General features: G+C 41.0%; 1 protein-coding gene across 2 annotated transcripts in view; it reads right to left on the bottom strand.

The window, feature by feature from the left end:
• Nucleotides 1-23,035, bottom strand: part of dscamb (Down syndrome cell adhesion molecule b) — a 243,532-nt gene extending 220,497 nt beyond the window's left edge. For both annotated transcript variants that reach the window (XM_041814159.1, XM_041814168.1), the window contains exon 1: nucleotides 22,803-23,035. In XM_041814159.1, the coding sequence (XP_041670093.1) occupies nucleotides 22,803-22,845 (43 nt within the window). In that variant the 5' untranslated portion in view covers nucleotides 22,846-23,035. The remainder of the gene's footprint in view (nucleotides 1-22,802) is intronic.
• Between the last annotated feature and the right edge of the window lie 4,118 nt (nucleotides 23,036-27,153).

Below are 27,153 nucleotides of genomic sequence, written 5' to 3'. Positions count from 1 at the left end.
TTGCCTCTGTTGACCCATAATTGCCACTATTAACTCTTTTTTTTTTACCAATTTCTACACACAATTTGTCCCATTTTAACCACCTTTCACTAGTTGATATGTCCATTTTTGCCACTTAAACCAATTTCTGCCAACATCTACTAGTGCATCTCAAAAGTTAGAATATCATGAAAAAGTTCAATATTTTTTGTCACTCATGTCTGAAAGTCAAACCCATATATTATATAGAGTCATTACACATAGAGGGAAATATTTCAAGCCTTTATTTCTTGAAATGTTGATGATTATGGCTTACAGATAATGAAAACCCAAAATTCAGTGTCTCAGAAAATGAGAATATTGTGAAAAAGTTGAATATTGTAAAGTCATGGAGTCACACCCTAATCAGCTGATGAACTCCAAACACCTGCAAAGGTTTCCTGAGCCTTTAAATGGTCTCTCAGTCTGGGTCAGTAGCTACACAATCATGGGGAAGACTGCAGACTGGACAGATGTCCAGAAGACAGTCACTGACACCCTCCACAAGGAGGGTAAGGTCAAAGGTCATTGCTAAAGAAGCTGCTTGTTCACAGAGAGCTGTATCCAAGCATATTCATAGAAAGTTGAGTGGAAGGAAGAAGTGTGGCAGGAAAAGGTGGACCAGCATGAGGGAGAACCGCAGCCTGGAGAGGACTGTCAAGAAAAATCCATTCAAGAATTTGGGGAGATCCACGACACACAGACCAGTCCTAGACCTGGACTACAGACCAGTCCTAGACATGGACTACAGACCAAACCTAGACATGGACTACAGACCAGTCCTAGACATGGACTACAGACCAAAACTTGAAATGGACTACAGACCAGTCCTAGACATGGACTACAGACCAGTCCTAGACATGGACTACAGACCAAACCTAGACATGGACTACAGACCAGTCCTAGACATGGACTACAGACCAGTCCTAGACATGGACTACAGACCAATCCTAGACATGGACTACAGACCAGTCCTAGACATGGACTACAGACCAAACCTAGACATGGACTACAGACCAGTCCTAGACATGGACTACAGACCAGTCCTAGACATGGACTACAGACCAGTCCTAGACATGGACTACAGACCATTCCTAGATATGGACTACAGACCAGTCCTAGACATGGACTACAGACCAGTCCTAGACATGGACTACAGACCATTCCTAGACATGGACTACAGACCAGTCCTAGACATGGACTACAGACCATTCCTAGACATGGACGACAGACCAGTCCTAGACATGGACTACAAACCAGTCCTAGACATGGACTACAGACCAATCCTAGACATGGACTACAGACCAGTCCTAGACATGGACGACAGACCAGTCCTAGACATGGACTACAGACCATTCCTAGACATGGACTACAGACCAGTCCTAGACATGGACGACAGACCAGTCCTAGACATGGACTACAGACCAGTCCTAGACATGGACTACAGACCAATCCTAGACATGGACTACAGACCAGTCCTAGACATGGACTACAGACCAATCCTAGACATGGACTACAGACCAGTCCTAGACATGGACTACAGACCAGTCCTAGACATGGACTACAGACCAATCCTAGACATGGACTACAGACCAATCCTAGACATGGACTACAGACCAGTCCTAGACATGGACTACAGACCAATCCTAGACATGGACTACAGACCAGTCCTAGACATGGACTACAGACCAGTCCTAGACATGGACTACAGACCAATCCTAGACATGGACTACAGACCAGTCCTAGACATGGACTACAGACCAATCCTAGACATGGACTACAGACCAGTCCTAGACATGGACTACAGACCAGTCCTAGACATGGACTACAGACCAATCCTAGATATGGACTACAGACCAGTCCTAGACATGGACTACAGACCAGTCCTAGACATGGACTACAGACCAGTCCTAGACATGGACTACAGACCAGTCCTAGACATGGACTACAGACCAGTCCTAGACATGGACTACAGACCAGTCCTGTGGAGAAAAAGACCTGGACTGTTGTGGTCTCAGTGGTCCAAAGTCCTCTTCAGATGAAAGTACATTTTAAATGTCATTTGGAAATCCAGGTCCCAGAGTCTGGAGGGAGAGTGGAGAGGCCCAGAATCCACGTTGCTTGAAGTCCAGTGTGAAGTCTCCACAGTCAGTGATGATTTGGGCTGCCATGGCATCTGCTGGTGTTGGTCCACTGTGTTTTCTGAAGTCCACAGTCAACGCAGCCATCTACCAGGACATTTTAGAGACCTTCATGCTTCCTTCTGCTGACAAGCTTTATGGAGATGCTGATTTCATTTTCCAGCAGGACTTGGCACCTGCCCACACTGCCAAAGGTACCAAAAGCTGCTTCAATGACCATGGTGTTACTGAGCTTGATTCTGACCTGAACCCCATAGAGAATCTATGGAAGATGAGAGACACCAGACCCAACAATGCAGATGACCTGAAGGCCGCTATCAAAGCAACCTGGGCTTCATTACACCTGAGCAGTGCCACAGGCTGATCGCCTCCATGCCACGCCGCATTGATGCAGTAATTCATGCAAAAGGAGGCCCAACCAAGTATTGAAGGCATAGAAATGAACATACTTTTCAGAAGCCTGACATTTATGTTTAAAACATCATTTTTTTATTGATCTTATGTGATATTCTAATTTTCTGAGACACTGAATTTTGGGTTTTCTTATCTGTAAGCCGTGTTTCCACCTCACTGGAGAGGGAGTAATCGGCGAATGCCGTGGTGGAGGGCACATGAGGACAGATCCAGGAATTTTTTAAAGCATTTTTCACTATTGGGAGTTAGAGCTAATGGTGGAGGTCTGCGCTCTCTGAGTGCTTTTCTAGTTATGTTTTTTATTTGTCACGTATTTTTTTTTATATTAATCATGTTTTTTATTTGTTCTGTGTTGTTTGGTTATTTTCTGCTGCTGTTATTGTTTCTGAAAATTAATTAAATTTACCCCCCCCCCCCCAAAAAACAAAATCAACAATAGACCAAAAGACAGAAAAATAAATAAAAATAATTAAAAAAAACCATCAAAACCAACATTAACAATAATACACAGAAATACACTCTGATGTAGTACGTGTCCTCTTTAGCTTATCCTGAACTTTTCTCCTGGTGAAGCTTTGAAATAGTTAAACTTATTTTTCTGGATCAACTAACAGCATAAATCTTCATACAAAACAGAGAAAATGTGCTGCTAAAGTGAAGATAATTGGTGGCAGTAGGTGGAAACAGCACTGCAGTATTACTACTACCAGAATATATTCCCTATAAATCGCTTGTTTATGATATTGTTGATTTTTATTCAACCATCAGATACAGCAGGATCTTTTGCTAATTCAGTGAAATATTATAGTCTGCTGTCTGTGATGATTAAATAATGTTGGATAAAATCTGCATGAATTAGTAAGAATTTGTTAAAGATATCACAACACAATAAATGCCTTTCTGTTTGTACTGTCTATAATCAGAGATGGTAGCGGTGTAGCAGAGGTTTGTAGCGTCTAGAGCAGACCTCTGACAGTCTTAGGTTGTGAATCCTGTCTATAATCAGAGATGGTAGCGGTGTAGCAGAGGTTTGTAGCGTCTAGAGCAGACCTCTGACAGTCTTGGGTTGTGAATCCTGGCCTCTTAGTGTTAATTGTAATGTGGGCTTTTAGCTGTAAACTCTGCATACCACTCAAAATATATTCAAGTACACATGGACGTGCTTTTGTTTTAAAGCCTGCCAGTCAGCAGTGGACATCAGAATCTTCTCTTTGTACTTACCTATAATATTTAAACATATCTGACTGAGTCTGAAGTAAATATAATCAAACTAATGTAATGTTCAGCATGTCTTGACGTACAGTCTCTCTTGATAACACAATTACACAGCGACGTTGTGGCTGTTGGCAGAGGCCTTGCCTCAGTTTAACAGGCAGACGTGGCACATACCGGACAGCCAACCTTATTATGTCACCAAACATTAAGGCTAAGGGCCATCAAAACAGCCCTTGTTGATGGTGCCCTGATGTGACAGTTGTCCACCTGCATGCCAGCGAAGGTAACAAAATGTCCGCAGAGGTTTCAGTGAAACCAACATGAGAGGGTGACCTGACACTGACGAGTTTTGGCCCGTAAGGATCTTATTTCACTAGTGTCTCCTGAATCTGTCAGCGTGGCACACCTTTGTGAAAGCTTTAGAAATAGGCCTTTTGTGAAGGTCTGCTAGTATCTTTGATATTAAAAGCTGTCTCAGTAGGTCACTATTTTCCTTCTGAATCTTTAAAGAGACACAACGTCACCCTCTTCTGTCAGCTGAAAACCTCTCGGAAATGGGTATCGGATGCATTGTTCATCAATTCTGGCCCAAATCTCGACAAATTCTACATATCGCAGCTGTCGGGCCATAACCTCCTATCTCCAACAGCACCACTCTTCAGAGAAGAGGAAAATGTTCCAGCTGTTAAACACTGAAAAGTCATAGTCTGCATTGTTTTGACCCTTTTTTTTTTGTTTAAAATTGGTAAAAGCGTGGCCAATAGCACTGATTTATGAAAAAAATAAAATCATGAAAAATGGAGATAGGAGGTTATGGCCTGACACCAACAATAACTGTCAAAGATTTGCATAGTGACTGCCCTCTAGAGGTAGAAAACCTGCTACTGCAGTTGATTTTTTCTGTTGGCTGATATGGAGAGGACACATGGTGTCAGCTGCCATTCTCGTAAAGCTCAACAGTGACCACCCACTTTTTCAGCTGCTCTGGTTTTTTCCAATTCCAGTGCTCTGTTGTTAAAAAAAATAACTTCAGAGGGAGCTAACTGTTGGATTGGCCAGATTCCATGTCTGTGATCACAAAACCCAACTTGCAAAGCTTTGGTCTGAATCGTTTGTTCCCATCTGAGAATGAGTGAACCAATCAGAAAAAGGTGGTATCGGGTTAAAGTGACGGTTCGCCAATAAACAATGGCGGCCGGAGAAGAGATTAGGAGGGACGTAGCTAGCACACTCTATGGACAGGGTCCCAGATGAATGAGAAACATATCCATGTGATGGATGTATGGAACAGTCTATGTGGCATGTCAGGTTAATGAATGAAAATCAAATTCACAGAAGCAGCATAAATTGCATGATGTTGCTGCTAATGGTGTGCACAAAGCAGACAGGTCTTGTCCTGTCCCTCCCCTCTCTGTCCAGGACTGTCTGAAGGCGTGGTTTTTAACTTCAAGTAACTCTGGAGTCTGGTTACTCTATAAAAATGTAACCTTGCAGAGCAGATGGATACGCCTGTTTCCATGTTTCTCACTGGTGAATCCATCTTGCACAGCTCCCGTCTGAACTGTTTGGGCCCAGTTAGAAAGTGACAGGACCAATCAGCGACAAGGGGCAGTACTTTAGGGCACAGTGGAGTTGTGATATAAGCAAGCAGCAACAAGAGGCCAGTGAAATTATGGCTGAAGAGATTAGCATGGATGCTGCTAAAGCACCAGTTTTATCAGGACTTGACGACATTTCTTCGTTAAAAGAACAAAAAATAACCGCAGTGAGTTGTTTTCTATTCAAAGACGACAAAAGTGTGTACTGACGTGTCTGCAGTTCTCTATGGAGTTTATTCCTTTGTAGCTGCGCATGCACACCTCGGTAGCGGTGGCTATGTCACGTGTTCTGTTGCTCTGATTGGCCCGTAAAGATGTGACAGACAGAACATTCATCCAATCACCCTCCGAGTTTTTTGTCAAAGGCTCTGCCCTTTCCCAAACGCTGTATATCAAAGGTGTTTCAGATGGATGTGTGAAACACATCCATCTGCCATTAGTAAAAATGTGTTTCTGATGGTAAAATCAACTAACTTAGAGATACAATGTGTAGAATTTCTGACAGATATATTCATAAAAGTGACTGTTTCTATGTGATGTATTTTTTATTTAGGTCTTACAGTATCTCAAATATTTCAAAACATGTCCAAAGACAAAAAATAATAATATTTTCAAAATTGTAACCAGGGCTGAATGATTTGGAAAAAATAATCCAACACTGTGATTTAATTTGCGATTCTTTTCAGTTCCTTATCTTATGTATTTCTCATCAAACAAGCAGTAAATCATCCTTCATTATAACAAACACAGTTTTTGGTAGATTAAACTAAGGCCGAACAATTCTGAGATAATATCTATTTGTGATTATTTTGACTCATATTCAGTTTAATCTGAACTGTATTGAAAGGAATGATGGTTTTATGTCGTTCATTTTAATAAGACAAACACAAAAATAAGTAAATACACTCGAATAGTTTGTATGATGTGGAGAGCAGAACATCTCTGCCTCAAAGAAAGAATTAAACTGGTATTTTGACACATTTTTGGTTAAGTAAATATGTGGTTTAAAAGTTGCAGAGGGTCATACTGAGATTTAATCTAAATTGTGATTATTTACCCAGCTGTAATCCTAACGGGACGTGTCCTGTCACTGAGGCTGCTGTAGATTAGGAGTTCAATCATCAATCGCTGAAGCTCGACTCTTACACGGATCCAGTGAGTCTAGACCGGCCTTGCTCGGCACCACCCACCTCCACTGCTTCCTTCTTTTGAGACTACTTCTTGTTTTGAATGTAAGGATTCTATTTAATATATATCAGATATTTATCAGATGGAAAACTGTGGTTTTATTTTCATTCATAAATTTATCGTCATGAGGGAGAAATGCACTGAAAAAGGCACTTCCACATTCATGCTTGAGCCAACCCCAGGATGCGTGTGCACTAGTGTCACCTCAAGCACACATGTAGGTTCTAGGACCACCTCCAGGAGAGTCAAACTGTTCGAGACTATTTTAACGGTGCAGTTCTTCTTGGCCATAGACTGTAGAAAGAATTGGACAAACCCTGTATGACGTCAGTCCTCTGCGTACAATAGAAGGACTCAAACGGTTCTTGAAGCCAATCTGCAGCAGCTTCCATATTGAAATCATGGTCTCAACTGAACTTTGGATCAATCTAAAGGCCCACCTGCTAAGCTTGACTTCCTGTCAGCCTGTTAGCATTCAGGTTTACAGAAACCTTCTGCTTCTGCCAGTCAAGCTACCTGCCAATCAAAGGAGACGCACCAATCGGTGCGCAGTGAGGTTTTTCGTAAATATAATCAAAAAAAATGTGGTGCAAAGAAATTCACCCCGGTACAGTGAGAGCAGATGAAGACACTAGCTAATGAGACACGTTTGGTGTTTTGAACCAGCCTGTAAACCAGTTTATGTCTAGTGTAAAACCAGCTGTTTAACAGGTGTTCAGACGGGTCTACTGGTGTTCCTGCTGCCAGCCTCAGGTGGACACTCGCTGTATTGCAATTTTTTGCTCTTCCACATTGGCGTAATTTTTAGGGCCGGAGGTTGCCGCTTGTTCTTGGCTTTATGGTAGAGATTGATGCATGTGACACTACTCGGCCAATCAAATCCTTTGCTCAGACTGCGCTGGCAAAAACTCCTAGTGTGCAGTGCTGAGTGGAGAGCAGGCCGGTGACAGCAGAGACAGTTTGACCAGGAAAAACAGACAGAGGAAAACAGAGCTTTTCATCAAATATGGACACACGCTGGGCCATTTAAACCAGTATGTCTCCAGTATGTCTCCAGTATGTCTCCAGTGTGTCTCCAGTATGTCTCCAGTATGTCTCCAGTGTGTCTCCAGTATGTCTCCAGTATGTCTCCAGTGAGTCTCCAGTATGTCTCCAGTATGTCTCCAGTATGTCTCCAGTGTGTCTCCAGTATGTCTCCAGTATGTCTCCAGTGTGTCTCCAGTATGTCTCCAGTATGTCTCCAGTGTGTCTCCAGTATGTCTCCAGTATGTCTCCAGTATGTCTCCAGTGTGTCTCCAGTATGTCTCCAGTATGTCTCCAGTGTGTCTCCAGTATGTCTCCAGTATGTCTCCAGTGTGTCTCCAGTATGTCTCCAGTATGTCTCCAGTGTGTCTCCAGTATGTCTCCAGTATGTCTCCAGTATGTCTCCAGTGTGTCTCCAGTATGTCTCCAGTATGTCTCCAGTATGTCTCCAGTGTGTCTCATGTAATGCAGTAATGTCAAACAAGACAAAGCAAATCAGAGCTTTAACTCTGACTCACATCTAATCTGAAAACACAGGAAATAAACAAACTAAGAGCTATCATTGACTGACAATAAAGTCATGTTAATTTTAGATTAACATGAAATCCGTCCTCTGACACAGGAGGTTACCCGTCACTGCTTGAGCTCAGATTTAAAAAGTTTACTAGATGATGGGGGCGCACTTATGGTTAAGTGGTTTAAGGTGCGTACCATCTACGAGGGCGGCCCGGCCCTTTGCCGCATGTCTCTCCCCACTCTCAACCCTGTTTCTGAGTCCATCCTCTATCAAACCAAGGCACAAATATACAGCGCTGAACAAATGTATCAGACCACCTGTCATATCTGTCTCAGAGACCATCCAGCATCATGAAGTGCTTTAATGAGGACTCTTTCATTTTCAGTCAGCTCTCCATGTTTTACCATTTTGAACAGGAATGAGGAATTTCAAAGTGAATTCACCCAAATTTGAGCCGGCTCACTGGGCTTCTCTGAGAAGTCAGAAATGAATCAAGCATAACATTCAACCACTAAAACTCATTTTTCTCTTCAGGAATGACAGTAAATAACTATAATCTGACATATTCATCAAGAAATATTAATGTGCTTAAATATTTTTCAGTTTTTTTTTTGTAAATCAGTAAATTTGAAAACTCATGGATAACAATAATAATTCTATTTTAGCATTAAAAATGTCATTATGGTTAAAGAGCTTCTACATATTGGTGTATTAACCATTGCAGAAACATAAAAATGATTGTGGTAATTACCAATTTACCAATGCTGTTAATTTAGGGCAGCTGTGGCAGAAACCTGACTTTGGTTAGGGTTAGGGTGCTCTAATACATTTGTTTAGCTCTGTACACCTTTTTCTTTTTTTTTTTTTTTTAAGTTTACGAGATGAACTGAACATCATTATTCTCACTGAATCAGTGTGAGAGTGAGAAAAGAGAGAGGAGCACAGCTGTTTGATATTCCTTTTCAAACACTTCAAACTTAAAGAGAATATTATCAGATTTTATTCTTAATACAACCTCCACTTTTATTTTTATTTTAGGCAATTTCTAGAGAAGTTCCACTGATACTTGCTTTGGCCTTAAAAATGTACGATGGCACGTCTCAGAGATAATTAGAAATAAAGGCCTGACTCTAAATGATGAGCCTCCTTCCTATAAAGGCCTGGGTCTTTATTTCAGGCTTTACATTATAACTATTATTATATTCATAATCAAGAATTGTGTCACTAAAATAACTTTGCCAAACTGAATTTTTCCTGCCTTTTTAAGCCCACTCTGAGCTGAATTTGCCTCTTAAATGCTGCCCTCCTGCTAATGCTGTACAGGTAATAATGTCATTATAGGGCCATGGTGGCCCTTTGAAGATATACTGCTGCCCTGTTTTTGTGGAGCAGACGTCTGTGACCAGCAGCTGGTGGAGTGTGTTAATGTTGATGTCACAGCAGCTGGTTGCTCTCATCCTGTTAGCTCTGCCTGCCATTATCAGCCCCCCCCCAACCCCCTCCCTCCTCCTTTAAGCTGCTGCTACTGCCGCTGCGTGCCATGCTCATTTTAATACTCCAGACTCATTTGACCGTCTTTATGGACTTATCATATTAAACATTTATCGCAGCCATTTCCCTAAACCAAGCATGTTTATTCAACACTTAAGGGACCACAGCACGGCTCCTTTCAGCACCACCCCCCACCCCCACCCCCACCACACATGCACACACAGCGACTCACACAAAACCCCACTCATCATGCTTTTTTCTCCTTTTCCTTGTTTTTCTCCGTCTCTCCTCCTCTTTCTCTCAGCCCAACAGCTTGATTATTACAACCTTCCTCTTCTTCTTGCCAACGTCTGAATAAAAAAGAGTTTTTTCTGCCTGATTCTCCTCTGCTCTGCTCTCCTCTCCTTTTTTCCTTTCCTCCAGTGGCGGGGACACCAGGGGAATCGTGTTGTGTGAAGCCAGGCAGCCAAGCAGACACAAATGTATTCGGAGCATTTAGTACTTTGGATGAATCGAGTTTTAATTTAATCATCTGATCAAACACTCATTAGCATAATCACTTGTGGGGATGGATGGTCTAGATAGAGACCACAGAGCAACACATAATAGAGCTCATCCTGGCAACAGTCTGTGGGGACACTTAGTAACATGTAAACAGCTTTATGCTTCTGGGGAGCCACGCAGGGCTCTGTCCAAATTACCTCCCTTTGTACGAGCAATGCATACAATTCTCTGTTTCCTTCAAGAGCACAGAATCTATTCACTGCTAGACTAGCCTGTAATAGAATGCACTGCTGCCACTGCCTGTGCCCCCTTATTTGATCTTGGACAAGATGGCGTACTGCAGCATCACACGGTGGTCTGGGCAGGGGAGGTCTGGGAATTCTAGGAATACCACAAAGTGCTAAGATTATTGACAATGCACTCAGTCTCACACCGGGACTGGGGATCGATGAGTGGCTGGAACGACATAAATCAGACTCCTGTGGCTCCAATCCATGTCACACCCACCCAGCTCCCCAATTAAAAACCTTCCACACTCGTGCACACCAGCTGTAAACCCCTTCGCCTCCCAACATAAAGGTGCATGTAAAATCTTAGAATACACAATCTCATACACACCTTACCTCAACTCCTACAAGATGACAGCCTTTTAAAAATGGCCTGCTAAAAATAACCACCACTAACTTGGTCTTAAATCTTAGCATCTGTGCCAGGTTTAAAAATAAAGAGCAGTGTCGAGAAACCAAGCTGGACCCATTTGTCTTTGTGTCACCCTGTCTATCCCGCTTCTCCTCCTCCGTTATCCCTTCACCTGCTTTAATATTCAGATGGTGGAGCGTCAGAAACTCAGCAGATTTTAGGGTCAAATACCACCTGGAAATCATGCCTTCAATACTCTGACTGAAATCAGGGCTGATGATTGGGCAAATTTTCTACAACGCCAGTGCCAAAAAAGTTGTGGCGCTGAGTAAAATGTAAACGAAAACAAAAGTCAACAATGATCAAATCTCATGAACCCATGTTTTATTCACAATAGAACAGAAACAACACAGCAGATGTTAAAAATTACACATTTTACCATTTAATGAAAAATATTAGCTCTTTTTTAATTTGATGGCAGCAACACATCTCAGAAAAATAGGGATGGGGCAATGCTGAGAAGTAGAGAGAGCTTTTAGAGCAACATATGCTCCCATCCAGACAACGTCTCTGTCAGGGAAGGCTGCGACTATTTCAGTGAGACCATGCTAAACCACATACCACATCCATCACAACAGCATGGCTTCACAGGACAAGAGTCCAGGTCCTGAACTGGTCTGCCTGCAGTCCAAACAATTTGGAGCACCATAGAAGGAAAAAAATCCAGCAAAGACCCAAGACTGTTGAGTAGCTAGAATCCTACCTCAGAGAAGAATGGGACAACATTCCTCTCCCAAAACTCCAGCAACTGTTCTCCTCACCTCCCAGACGTTTACAGACTGATGTTAAAAGAAGAGAGGATGCTACAGAATGGTTACATGCCCCTGTCCTGACTTTTTAGAGATGTGCCATCAAATTCAAAACGAGCTAATGTTTTTCATAAAGTGGTAAAAAGTCTCAGTTTCATCATCTGATATGTTGTTTATGTTCTATATTTAATAAAATATGGGTTGGAGATTTACAAATGTACATTTTAGACAGTGTCCCAATTATTTTAGAATTAGGGTTGTAGTTGCAATTTTTACCCCCAATATTGCATTTACAATTTAATATGCAATTATTTGTAAAGGTCCTCATATTTTTAACAAGCACAATTTTACATCCCATATCATATTATATTACATTACATAATATTATTGTATTATATTATTTTTATTTTATTTTAAATGATATAATATTATTTTATATTTTATTTATTTATCATTCTTTATTAAAACCAACACAACACAGATGAACCTAGGGCTGTACTACTTTGAAAATATCTAATTGCATTTATTTTGACTCATTTTGCAAATTAAATATGAATTGTTGTATTGAAGGGAATGATTATTTCCAAATTTATAATTTTTCATAAAGAACATAAACATAACAACATAGAGACGTACACATTAATAAGGAAAGTAGAACTACCCTCGACAAAAAGTGTCACTTGATTTTTTTATGATATTTTTATTCAGCTGATTTTTGATACATTTCAGTTAGAATAAATATTAAACTTTCTGCCATCTGAAATTGCAGTTGGCTATATTGTGATTTCATCTAAATTCAGATTGATTTCCCTGCCTTAAATGCACATGCAGAAGTCCTCCACTAGGGGGCTCTCCACCAGAACAATGACATCATACAACAGGGACAGGCCAGTGCTGCCTAGCTCTGCTGTTTACTTCTTATTTGAACCCAGTACATCATGAGGCTCATTTACTAGAAATGCACTGATCAACCTCTACGTTTGCTCGCAGCAGTCCTAAAGCAAAGACGAAGCACACGTGCGCTTTCGCCGCAAACCTGGAAGTGCCTTTTTCAGTGCATTTGTCCTTCATTATGAGAAATATATGAAAAAAATGTCAGTTCTCTGTTTAGGAAATACACTGTATTTTTATTGAGTTCTCACTCAAAACTAGAAGTAGTACTGAGAAGGAGACTGTGGAGGTGGGCGTTGCTGAGCAGTTCTGGTCTCAACAGACTGGAAATGCCACGTGTGTGGGTGTGTGTGTGGGTGTGTGTGTGTGTGTGTGTGTGTGACTTTGAAAACTTTAGGAAATATTTCAACTGCCATCAGACTTGATTAAAAATGTATATAACATTTGAATGTTCACTTTTAAATGAATATAGATAGAACATGTTGATCTGCAGTAAGATCAAAAAGACATGCTGTGGCTTTTATTTAACGTTATAATGGTTTAACACACATGTGAGAAGTCTAACAACTACAGGAGTGAAGGGGAAGCTCAGCAGAGGCATGGAAGAGAAAGAGACGGACTGGTAGACATGTCAGTGAGCCATAATACATCAGAGACATGCATCATGCCCGGGCCAGAGTCACAGGGATCAATTCAGCCTTGGGCCTCAGAGTGTGTCGAGTTCAAAGCCTGGCCCTGGTATGTGGAGGACTGGATTAAGAGGCAGTATTTATGAGGTCCAGCCTGAATGTTTGTCTTGGTGGGTGATGGATAGCAAACCCATCACACCTTCACCACCTGCCTTCAACAATGAACAAAAGGTGTAAGAAGAGTGTGTATGAGGTATACACACACACACACACAGAGGATGCTGCAGGAAAAACATGTTCGATGTTAGATGTGGATGTGCTGGAGCAGTGTTAATTTTGTTTAATGAAGATTATCTCAGTGGTTTTCCCTACAGACAGCCTGTGTAGTCATGTTTCTGTAGCTTCAGAGTGTTGGGGTAAAATCGTCCTATTTAACGGTGAAGACGCTTTATTATTTATTCTTAATGAGAAACCTCCTGTGTTTGGCCACACGTAGGAATTACAAGACTCACAATTTAAGATTGTTATAATGAATATGGCAACCTTTTTTTGCGAGGCTAGTCAGTTTTGTATGCACTGGCTGATCACTTTATTAGGTACACCTGTTCAGTTAGTTCTTAATGCAGTTATCTGTTTAGTTATTTCTAAAAATGGACACTTGCATGTTTGCATGAAGTTCAGAGCAGAACATCCCTGCCTCAAATGATATATTTAAATTGCATTTTGACACACATTTCAGTTTAGAGAAATATTGCACCCTTTGCGATTTGAAAATTTCAGTAGGACACGTCACGGTTTAACCTAAATTTAGATTAACTGCCCACCCCTACTGTACGGTCTGATGGTTGCGCTCAACTTGAATGATCACTCTGTACGAGTGAAGTTGGGATGGACTGTGACAAAACTCTGTGGATTTAACTTTGAGAAAGTCTCACATACTGGTGTAGACGTTGTACCCTCAGTGGCTCTCTTGAGTGTTTCGTGCTTGTTCATTCCTTTATTATAGCAGGGGTAGGGTGGGATATAAAATTATTCCTTCTGTAGCCATGATGGTTTAAGATGCTGTCTGAGTGTACAATGGAAAATTACTCCTGAGTTTAGAAATCTTCTTGGGGTTCTGCTCTAACTGTGGGAGTATCTAGAGTCGTACAACCAAAATATCCAACGTCAGAAATCCTTTAGAGCAGTCAGGAGTAGCTGGTCGTTGTCAGCTATTGTATTCCTTAGCATGACAAATGATGCACGATCCGACTAAAGGTCGACTTCGTACAACTCTAAAATAGTGGCTTTATCAGATGAAATTTGCAGCGTACACCCAGTTTAAGTGAATCAAACTCATTTCAAAGCTGGTCAGGAGAAAAACAAAAAAAAAACATCTTTTCAGACTAGGGCTGAACGACTCGTTAAATAATCTGATTGCGATTTTCTTCCCCAATATTGCGATTGCGATTTAATGTGCAATTATAATTAGGTTCCTCGTCTTATGTATTCTTCAACCAATTACAGCAAAAAATCATTCTATATTATAACCTATACCCAGCCAGGACCACTCTCATCGTACATTTAAGCATTTTAATGCAAATTACAGCTACGGTTTTACTTGGCAGAGAAGGATCTCCTGAAAAAAAGCTCCATGAGTTAGCCGGACAATTAGAAAATATCTCATGGCAATTATTTTTGCTCAAGAAAGGAGGATTTTTGTAAACCACGCTAAAAGAAAAACACTTGAATGTTTGCAAAATGTGTATAAAATCTCAGTTGCTGCAAAAAATGAATGTATTAAACTGGTAATTTAATTTGCGATTATTTGCCCAGCCCGATTTCAGACAAGAAAACCTTTCAGTTCAATTCTTGGCTCTCCTTTTAAAAATATTGTGCAGTTCTGTTAAAATGGCAGCGTTAGCTACATCTGTGCACACCGTCCATCAGCAGCCATGATATACCAGCTTACAGTACAACTAAACCCAACCTGTAGCCACCGCCTCTTTCTCGTCAGATGCTGATTGGTCCATTCCATTCTTGGACGGGAGCTTTGCAGGATGGATCAGCCTGATGACTGACATGGAATCTGGTCAGGCTTTTCAAGGCTACTCTGCTGCTGTAGTCTGCTTCCAAGTTTGATGCTCTGCTGCATACTTTAGGTCTTATATATTTGAGTCATCGTTGTCTTTCTATCAGTTCAAACCAGCCTCATCATTCTCCTCCAACCCCTGCCATCAACACTCTGGCTCGGTGAACTGCCCACTTTCAGCGTATCTTCTCTGTTCCAGACCGTTCTTTGAAAAGATTGTTTAACATGAACATCCTGGAGGATTTCTGACAGACAACCATGGCACTTACATCACCTTTCTTCACATCTTGAACATGCCTGCATGCCTAAATTCACTGGATGCTGCTGTGATATTGGCTGATCAGACATTTGAATCATGAGCAGCTGAACAGGTGTACCTAATGAAGTGGTCAGTGTTCAGGGTCATAGGGCAGGAGCACGAGTATCTCAGTAGGCTGTTTTCAAACATTCTAACCCCTTCTCCTAAATTCTGTGAAAGATTGAATCATTCCTGCAGAGAAGAGCAGAAGTGCCTCTTTCTTGACTTAGTGTGTTTTAAAGTGTCAGATGAAGCATTTACACAAGTAGCTCCACCATACAGAGCAGCACAGTAATATAACATGCCACTTTGACAGGTGCTGAGTGAATTAAAAACATCCTCTCTGCTGAGAATCCTGTCTGAGAGGGAAACCCCCGCCAGATGTACTACAACTTCACTTTGCACGCATGATCAAACACCTACATCTGGGTGCTGAGGGCTTTTCCGCTCTTCCCTGCAGATGCTAAATGATATCGTTAACATTTTAATGCAGGAGACATTTACACGCGGGCTTGCGCAATTACACCTCTGATTCAGTGGATCCAGACAGACACAGTGTGATCGGTAATTAGATTTTACATTGGGTGAAACTCAGCACACACACACACACACACCAGTTGCGAAAGCCTGCTCCTAATTAGAGAGCTAGACAGGCTGGAGGAGTTGGGTACAGTAGAGTAGCCCTCATTATGCTGCTAGGATGTATGAACAAGGGGATATCTATTATGATCACACATCGGGGCATCCATTACCCAACATTAGCGGCCCTTTCAACTGGAATCACACACAGAGTTCAGGATCTAACCCAACAAACCCTCTCGTAATACACATAAGTGAGCAAGAGTTAAGAGGGTTTGTAAACTTAATTTAGCTCATCAGATATTCATATCATGGCCAGGCTGCAGGATGATCTATCTCTTGACTGTACGCTGTGTTTTCATGAGGTAATTTACTTTCATGAGCTGTGATATTACATGTGCAACCAAACCCTAATTAGTCATTAGAAGACAGACTGATGGCCGAGGGAGAGCTGCACGGCCAGTCAGGTGTCACTTTAGAGAGTGTGAACAGCCGCTGTGGCCTCTGGGCAGCTGAGGAGAGAATTATTATTACACTGCAAAACTCAGATCTGAGCAAGTCTGTTCCATTTACTGTCAAAATCTCTCATTACACTTACATTCAGGGGACAAGTCCAGATTATAATCTTATTTCAAGATATGAAAAGTACAACCCTAATTCCAAAAAAGCTGGGGCGCTGTGTAAAATGTAAATAAAAACAGACTGCAATGGTTGACAAATGTCATAAACCCATATTTTATTTACAGCAGGACAAAAACAACATATCAGATGTTGAAACTGAGAAATTTTCACATTTTATGAAAATTATCAGCTCATTTTGAATTTGATGGCAGCAACACATCTCAAAAAAGTAGAGACGGGGCAACAGAAGGCTGGAAAAGTAAGTGACATTAATGGAAACAAAGCTGGAGGAGTATTTTGCAACTACTTAGGCAGCAGGTTGGTAACGTGACTGGGTATAAAAGGAGAATTTTAGAGAGGCAGAACTCCTCAGAAGTAAAGATGGGCAGAGGTTCAACAAGCTGTAAAAACGTCTAAAAATTATGTGACAATTGTAGAAAAATGTTCCTCAGTGCAAAGACTTTGAATATCCCACCATCTGCAGTCCATAATATTATAAACGAGTCAGAGGATCTGGAGAAACCTCTGTGAGCAAAAGGGCTGAAAATTAATTGAAAATTAGATTAAATCACAATATGACCTCACAGAAAGTGCAATATTTATTTCACCTGAAATTTGTGTCAAAATACCAGGTTAAAACTTTTTTTTGCAGCAGTTGTTATGTACGGCGGTGTATTGCATTCACCTGAAAAAAAAAATCCTCCTGTTTTTACGACGTAACTATCTCATAAAAACAGGATTTGTAAATTTATTTTTGATTTTCCTGTTTTTATGATTGACCTGTTCTCTTTATGCTTGATGGTAACAGAGGAGGTAGTATCTCATAAAAACAGGAAATCCAAATGTAAATAAGTTCCTGTTTTTATGAGATAATGTCATAAAAACAGGGGGATTTTTTTTTTATTTCCAAGTGAATGCAATACGCCACCATAGTTATGCATTACAGATCATGCAATAATCTACAGGCATTTTTTTAGAATAGTCTAAAAAATCCTACTTTTTTCCGTGTATTTCTCATTAAATATGAGAATGACATAAAAATTATAACTGCCTTCAATACATCCAGTTTGCAATATGAGTCAAAATCATCAGAATTAGATATTTTTCAAAAATTTGCAGCTTTGGTTTTATCTACTATTGTGTTGGTTAAAATAAAGAATGATTTATTGCTTGTGTTTGTTGGAAAAAAATATATAAGGAACTTAAGATGTAATCACATATCAAATCACAATTGCAGTACTGGAGAAAAAGGGCTGAAGGGGCCCTCAGGGGCCACTGCGTTAAAAACAAACATGATTCTGTACTGAAATCACTGCATGGGCTCAGGAACCCTCCAGAAATCATCGTCTGTCAACACAGCTGGCCGTGCCATCCACCAATGAAAACTGTTCTGTGGTCAGAGGAACCAAAGCTCATTTAACATGGACTGAGGACACATGGAAAACTGTTCTGTGGTCAGAGGAACCAAAGCTCATTTAACATGGACTGAGGACACATGGAAAACTGTTCTGTGGTCAGAGGAACCAAAGCTCATTTAACATGGACTGAGGACACATGGAAAACTGTTCTGTGGTCAGAGGAACCAGGAACACAGTGTCCTGCAAACAATTTTTGTAATGAAGGTTCTTACATATAAGGCTTTTATTGTTTGTATTAAGCTAAACAGATTGATTTATGAGGCTGATATTTGCCATTTGGCCAATTATTTTATTTTAATTCAAAAAGTGAAGCATCAAAAAGCGTGTTACTTTGGTTCCATTGCAAAGTGTGTTTTCCACTCTGGCACTCCCAACAGTCTAACCAAATGTGTACAACTCAGTCTGATTGGCTAGATGTCACATCAGTGCTAGCCAATCAACACAAAGCCTGGGTGCCACTGACACAGTGAGCGTGTGCCATCTCCTCCTGTTTTTCTGTTTCTATGGTGTTTCTCTGTAACCTTTCTCATGCTGATAGAACTAGGGCTAAACTTTTGATTCGTCTTAGTTTTTTTGATGATGCAGTTTTACTTTTGCCTCATCAAGTATATTTTGTACATCTGTATAAATGCTTATCGGTTCCAAACATCATCTACGGTGTCTAATAATCGGTATTGGCCCTTTAAAACCTGCATCAGTCAACTTTTACTGAAACAAGCAACATTTTACTGTATGTGTTTGGAAGACATGACATTGGCAGCTATGTTAAAAGTATTACAAGAAATCAATGCCATATTTTTTGCTTTTTATACAGTTAGTTTGTTTTAGGGACTTTTCCTTCAAGTGTAGATTTAAATAAGTGCAGTGACATATTTTTTGTTTTTACCAGAAATAAGACAAATACACAATTAAGTTGTCAGATTTTGCAGTTTATATGTTCACACATGGACAGGACTCAAAGCAAAACAAATACAATAATATAAAACTAACAGAGTGACTCCACACAAACAAGCTATGAAGAAAACAGAACAAAAGACAACCAAAGAAGAAGAAAATAGAGCAAATATCCAGTCTGATCAGAGCAAAGAGCGCCACAGATAATCACCACTGAGCAGGGACACCGTTAGGAAGTGGAAGCACTGAGAGACTTTACAAACTTTCCATCCGTATGAAGCATTTCAATATTTATATCTGAGTCTAATTTTTGAACCGTCTAGAAAACAGAGAGCTCTTGCAGTCCTCCGTTCCTTTAATGTTATTCTTGAAAGCCTGCTGCACGTACGTGGGGGTTTTAGAGAAGCTGTGGGGTCAACAAACAAGCCAATTAGTGCACCTGGTTCAGTCATCAGACATCCGGCCATAAAGGCAAAATCTTTGGGCGTGACCGAAAAGTATGAGCCATGGTACCCTTCACTCTCTGTGTCAAACAGCAGAGGCTTTCAGATAAAACTGATCAGACCAGAAACACTCAAACAGAGTCTGTCCTCAGCCTGTCTCCTCAGTAATCCAGAAGAAGTTTTAGTGGCATTACTCTGAACAAATGTCTGACCTGTAAGCATTAAAGATGGGCTGGTGGAGGGGAGTAGGTTTGATCTTTGGACATCTGGACTCATACCGGGGAATCTCCTCACAGCTCCAGCAGCTCTCATTACCGCGCCGCCTTCATTGCCTTCATTGGATTTATTGCCATGCAAAAACCGGGTTCCCCAGTTCTACTCACAGCCAAGTTCAATCTATCTATCTAGCCCGATCCCGGTAGCATTTTCATCCTGTGTTAGGTTTCTAATAATGTGAGGTCATGTAAAATTGGCAGGCTAACTGATGTTGGCAGCTATTTAGTGTACTGAAAGCTACATTGAGCTAGATGCTTTGGAAGAGCTTCCTTATTTTAAAGTGGATCTGCCTTTAGCCTGAGAAATGTCACACTTAATTGAGATCAGAATTTGATTGTGTGATCCGCTGACCTCAGTGTAAAATGTTCATTTATTAAAGACGCGGAGATGAGTCCTCTTAAAGTCTCCAGCGTCAGGTTAAGCTGTGCTTGCATGTCTACAAATCACTGCAGCGTTGATGGGGACTGAGCGAGCAGCCGTGCCTCGTTTTATCTTTTGAATGAGAATTTGAATGGGCCAGTTTAGCTCGCTGTGGTTTTGCCTAGAGGCTGCTTTGAGGGATATACATTTATTATGTTTCCTCTCTGCATTTATGGATTCTACTTTGATGAGCAAATCAAATAGAAAGTCTTAAACTGAGGACATAAAAATGTTCCTGTTGGCTGTTAACATGTCAGACTTCACTTTCTCTATTTACTAAGGTAAATATGACGGGATGGTAATCACTGGGTGAACTGGTGTTTCCCCTTCTTTCCATGCAGCCTGCACTGGAAAATCCCAGGTAAATTAGCAGGTAAATTAGAATTAGGCGTTTTCTGCAGATGTGTTTACCTGTGAAAGGTGGTTCAGAGTGCAGTGAAATGGCTGAAAATAAACGACAGGAACCCTGAAAACCCAGAAGATACAGAGGATAGACTGGATCATTTTAGAGAAGATCTGTTTATGGAGGTCTGGGTCACTTCCCTTTGGAAAAAGAGCCAAAATAAAAACCCAACCGCATGAATCATCCGCCTTAAAGTCTTCCATTTTCCAATAAAGAGGGATTTTGTAGTGGATGCATTATATTATATACAAACAGAATATAAAAACAATCCCACAATGCAATGCCTGCTGGTAAACAAGCCAGAAAAACCTGTTAATTCTGAGCCATCTGAGAGTCAAATATTGTTTTTGCCAACAGACACTCTATAGTTTTCTACTATAGTGAGAGTGAACGTTTTCGGACGCAGCCCCAGACACCCATTAAGGAGGTTACCATAGAGACAGGCCAGTGAGCATGTGATAGGCCTAACTCTGAAACAGCAAGAATTGTCTAGAATCCAATCGCTGCGCCGGCTTCTATCTACAAGGTCATTCATTCATTCTGACAACGCCTGCTCAGCCGATGAACACCTCATTTTCATGATAATCAACAAAACACCCAACTGCAGAGGCCGAGGTGTTGTAGCAGGGCACCCGTACATCCACTGATAGAAAAATTTTTAAAAACGGCAACTGAAGCGGCGAGTGATAAAGCGGCGTGATTGTTGTGAAAAAGAAAGTGTAATGTCTGCTCTCAGTGCCTTCTACAGCCTAATCCCTCTCAGATGTTGGCCGAAGGCCTCCTCAATAATCCCTTATGCAATAAAGGGACACAGCCTTGCATGGCAGTTGATCTAATGTCAGTCAGATGATTATGATTAATGAGGAGTCCTTATTGTTTCTTTATGAGTTTCAGCACAAGCTGGGCTGTGGGAGATACCATTTTATATGGAGTCAATGTCAATAAACGCTACCGACTGAGGGTTGCCTCTGCACCAGAAAGCGACGACACAAAAACATTTCCAAGCCTTATTTTATCAGCCCAGCCAGAGGGTGCAAGCCATTTTGGGGAAGCAACATCAAACCGAAGCCTTTCGATGTGGCTAGTTGTATTTTTTCACCATTAAATCCAACGCTTTTTCAATATTTGCCTTGTGAATTCAGGTTTTCTTGACCCTTTGATTGAAATGCAGCCGAGCGCAGGTTCTGATTTTGTTTGGATGTGTGGAAAAATCCCCGTCTTAACCCCCCTCATGTGTTTCCTCTTAGACATGTTTCCATTTTCTCTCCCCTTCTTGACTCTCCCTGTTTTCGCACACACCCAGTCGGCCATAATCCCTCCCTGTAGAAGGAAATCTGGCCAATAAGTGGATGCAATAAACTGTATCAATTTCTAATATTGATTATTGATACAGGCACACAAATGTGCATGCATGGTGTTTGCAGCAAATACACGTGTATGGAAAAGAAAAAGCTCCACCATATCTTGTTTGTATTCAGCGTTTCAGAAACGCCTTGGCTGAATTGAAGGCAGCATTTTTATAAATCACATGTATTTTGTGATCTTTTCATTTCAAGTAAACATGACCTTTGTGGACTGGAATCAGACTTTTAAAAAAGCAGGGACAGGCAGTGTGCTTACGAAGGTAAACAACTGAATCCACATTTGCTGCCACGTTGCATGAAAAGATTTTTGCAAAATTCACAGAGCCAGTTTTCATTTCACACCAACTAAGAGCAAAATGAAAACATACATGAATGCTTCTTTGATTTGTATTTATTGCTAACTTTGCTGCACCTCTTTAAGCTTAATTTAAACTTGAAAATGCACTCAGTGATGTAGAGGGGAAGGGGTTAAACCAAATGTCCATTATATCAAATACGTCACTTATTACTAAGGGCCACAGCGGAACACGGCTGTGGCAGAGAAAGTGTCTTTAGGCACCAAATAAAAACAGAAATTCATCACAGAAATGGTGAGAAAATTAAAAATGATTTAAAAGTTGAGAATAAAAAATCCTCTCCAATCAGCATTTGCATGCTAATGAATGAAACAGGCCCAAACAAGATGATTTGATTTGATTTGGCTGAGGCTGAGTGTGTGAAGGCCAGAGATGTGTCTGAGGGTTTGGAGAGCAGGAAGGGCTGAAAGCTGGATTCATGCCTCACCCCTCTCTCCCTCCATCAGGGGTGTCAGCCCTTTGACAAGCATAGAAAATCCGTTTCATGTGGGTCACAGGTGACCCCCATCCTCCCTCTCCTGTCTGCCACACAGTAGATTTTTGGAATAGGTAATGAGCAAAAGAGAAGATGTCAAAACTTACCATTCAAGATGCACTGGGAAAAGATAAAAGCCAATATCCACATGCCCTGCTCCGTTCAATCCCCCCTAGCTATGCTTTCTCTTCTTCCTCCGGCCGGTGCCTCCCTGGCTCTCTCTGCTGTGCGCGTGGGCTAAGGTTAAACATTTGCCACAGTCTTGAAGCAAACCGGTCCCAGTCTCTACTTTTAATAAATCCCTTTTTGACTTTTTGGTTTCACTGCTCTCTCTCCCGGAGCCCTGTCTCTTTTTGGCGCTGGAATCCTAAATGAGCCTGTGATTGTCTTAGGAGAGCCGTGCTCACTCTCTCTTCTTCTCCGCGTCTTGCTGCTTCTCCCTGTTATTCAAAAGGATGCTGAAGGGCTGAAAGCAGCCCAGGTGTGATGCTGAGTCAGAGCCGGGTACGAGCGGATCCTCCAGCACAAATCAGAGCCAAAAGAAAGACGAATTCTGGACAAGTAAGCCCGCAAATGTCAGAAGCTCCGGTTTACTAAGGAAAAGAGTGAGTGACGGATCATCCTTGGGGAGAAAAAAAGAAAAGAAAATAACTAAAGAGCAAAGACAGCAGGAAGAAGATGAGAGAATAAGGATGAAAAAGAGGCTTTTTTCCCAGACTCCAAAGTCAGATCATCTTCATCGCCTCTGTGCGTCCAGCAAGAGGCTAGCAAGCGCATCTTCCCTGCTGCCGCTCTGACTCTGTGAGCATTAGACTGAGTAACCCTCTCCCTGCCCCTGCAGACGCTTTAATTCCTCATTGCCTTAAAGGAGCAGAGGCAGCCACCGCTCTGTCCTGAGGGCAACACACCACTGGAGCTCTGAGAGGGAGAGCACACTGAGGACAGCTATTTGCATTAAGGAAATGAGCTGCACCTGACGCACGAGGCACCTAGGAGAACATTTTTACGCACGGAGATGCGCCGGCTCAGACAGAAAGCGCTGTCTGCTGTGGTTCAGGTGTGCTCAGGATGCCACGGTACGGACCAGGTCTAGCTTTAACTGAGCCGAGAGGGTCCTGGTGCGATGGACATGGAGAGAGGAGAGACATACAAGGGCGTTCAATGACGCAGACTGAGTGTCCATTTATTTCTGAGGATCAGCCTGGTGTTTGTTTATCATCATATTCACATGGTTGTGGTAGAGTAAAGCTCTGTTGATGTCATACTTGATCAGTGGTATAATGTGAGGAGGTATAACATCAAGGCTGCCAGGACTGACTGCAGTTAACTGATGACAAAATTAATGCATTCATTTGTTTTTAAATAATGACTAATCTCAAGCTTTATTCACTCTTTCTGCACGTCCCAAGTTACCTTCTTTCATCACTGCTGTCCGCTAATATAGGGGTTCTCAACGGTGGGGTCGGGACCCCCTTGGGGGCCACAAGAGGGGGTCTCCAGATGTCCTAAAAAGGATATTTTTAAATGACACTGTTGCCACTCTATACCAATTTTGCTAAATTTAACCCATTTTTATCATTTTTTCCCATCAGGATTTTTATTTCTAAAAATCAGCCTGCTTTTTCTTTAAGATAATATTCAAATCATTATTGTAGAAATAAACCTTGGTTATTTTAAATACTTTATTTGTAATATATATATATATATATATATATATATATATATATATATACAGTGCTGAAAAAATGTTTTAGACCACCTGTCATCTCTGTCTCAGAGACCATCCAGCATCATGAAGTGCTTTAATGCGGACTCTTTCATTTTCAGTCAGCTCTCCATGTTTTACCATTTTGAACAGGAATGAGGAATTTCAAACTGAATTCACCCAAATCTGAGCCGGCTCACTGGGCTTCTCTAAGAAGCCAGAAATGAATCAAGCATAACATTCAACCACTAAAACTCATTTTTCTCTTCAGGAATGACAGTAAATAACTATAATCTGACATATTAATCAGAAATATTAATGTGCTTTACTATTTTTCAGTTCTTTTGTAAATCAGTGAATTGTAAAATTCATGGATAACAATAATAATTCTATTTTAGCATTAAAAACATTATCTGGGTTAAAGAGCTTCTACATATTGGTGTATTAACCATTGCAGAAACATACAAATGATTTTAGTAATTACCAATGCTGTTAATTTAGGGCAGCTGTGGCAGAAACCTGACTTTGGTTAGGGTTAGGGTGTCTAATACATTTGTTAAACACTGTATATGTATATTTATATTTATGTATTTAATACAGCGGTTCTCAACTGCTCAGGCGTCGGGACCCAGCATCTACTCCTCAAGAGAAATCACAACCCAATTTAAAAAAAAAAAAACCTCTTAATTTCTTTCATGAATGTTAATAAATCAGTAGTCACTGGGTAATCAGTATCCCTGGCTACCATTACACTATGGAGGCAAAAGAACACTCCAAAAACTGTTGATGTTTGGAGCCTAAATAGAAAACTATTGAAACAAAGAGACGGGACAAACGGGACGTTAGAAAACATCGTTGCTGAAGGATTTGCATGCATACGTCTTTTTTACTCAGTTTTTCAAGGTTTCTTGAAAGTTTGGTCATTTCTCTAAGAATTCCCTGGTTATCTTGGGTAAACCAGCTTTATTTCCCAACAACAGGGAGATAAATAGGTCCACATCTTGAAAGAAAATAAATTTACTCATCATCACTGGAAAAAACATACATGTATAAAATGACTGTATGTCCATTTAGGGCTTCTGTAGATAGAGTTGTTGTCACTTTTTTCCTGGCACACATTTGCGACCCACTACAAAGAGCTTCGCTACCCACTTTGGGGTCCCGACCCACCAGCTGAGAACATGTGATTTAATGCATTAATTTGTTTTTAATAGTGATTAATCTCATGCTTTATTGACTCTTTGGGCATTATCTAGTTACGCCACATCAGCGTCTCTCTACAGCCACAGTCATGTAAAATAAATCCACCACTGCTCCTTAAAGTCTCATTTCACTTTAAAATCTGACAGACATCTCAAGGAAAAGTCACCAACATTTATCTTTACTGTTATAAATCTGTTATCGCCTTTACAACCATAACAGCTTCCTATTTCTGTGGTTAAGTTCAATCAGCCTGAGCTCAAGACAGATAAACCCATAGTGACACAAAAACGAGGTTTGAATGCAAAATAAACTTAGCACAACAAGTGAGGACATTAGTGTTTGTTAGGTTATTTCTGTGTTGTGTCAGTTCTTCTCATTAATAAATCCTTTACTGTAATAAAGCCTGTTTCCCTTTTAAATGGAGCCACATTTGTAAGGAATGTGTGTTTGTGGGATGAGCAGCAGAGCTGAGGATGCTAATGCCAAACAGCTAATTCTGCTGTTGACTCTTGTTTGGTGGATTGGATTGAAGTCTGAAGAAAAGAGACAGTAGCTATGTTTACATGGACCACATGTAATATGAATAAATGTCTGATCGGAATAAAAATGCTTCATGTACACACTCGATTCGGAATAAAATCCTCCTATCAGGCACCTGGGGGAACCAGAGGCTCAAAACAAGTCAGTAGCAACAGCAGAATCTGCTGTTTGGCTGATTTTTCAGGGAACAACCCACAGCCTCAGCTCTGCTGCTCATCCCACAAATGCATGTTCCTTATAGATGGCTCCATTTAAAAGGAAAATAAAAAGGCTTAACATCAGTGTGAGACTTGTTGGAAATGAAGGATAATGTCAACAATAATTAAATGTCAAAGGGAAACTGATTTCTACAATGTTTTTAATAAAAGAAAGACATTAAATGTGAATAACGAATAACAAGAGAGAACATTGACAGAAAAAAATGAAATGCCCTGTTACTATTCGTCATAATTTTTAAGGTAAAAATGATTTATGACAAAAAATGAAATGGCTTTTATTAATTTGAAAGAAACATTAAAATGTGCATTGCATTGTTTTCAGTATTTGCCATCAAATTACTACAAATGTTGGAAATTCTGCAGGACTGGGGTCTCTGCAGGCTGATTATGGGGATCCTGGCATGGCAAAGTCTGGGATCCCCTGGTTTAGCCAGAGCACCCCCCACCCCCACCCCTAGGCAAATGACATACACCCACACTGACACGCACACACGCATGCCTCTCTCAACCCCATAATCCACTCACCACCAGCAGCACCATCACTCCATTTTAATGCCTGCCTCGAAGTCAAGGGTGCTGCTGTGGTAGGCAGCAGGAGCCTGTGGGCCTGTCCACAGAGCCGGGCTCCTCTGAATGTGATATAAGCAGCGGGGTGGGTCTGCATCTCATTCTCTCTTCCACTTCACTGAATACAGCGGCTTTGAAATCCTGTTTATTTACCCCAGGATACCCATTCCATGTGATCATCTGGATTAAGATCTTGATGTTCATGATGTATGTGTACAGAGGGAA

Source organism: Cheilinus undulatus, linkage group 2, assembly GCF_018320785.1.
Source record: "Cheilinus undulatus linkage group 2, ASM1832078v1, whole genome shotgun sequence".
NCBI lineage: Eukaryota > Metazoa > Chordata > Actinopteri > Labriformes > Labridae > Cheilinus > Cheilinus undulatus.
The sequence above is the reverse complement of the archived record's forward strand: the minus strand, read 5'-3'. Positions and strand labels throughout refer to the sequence as shown.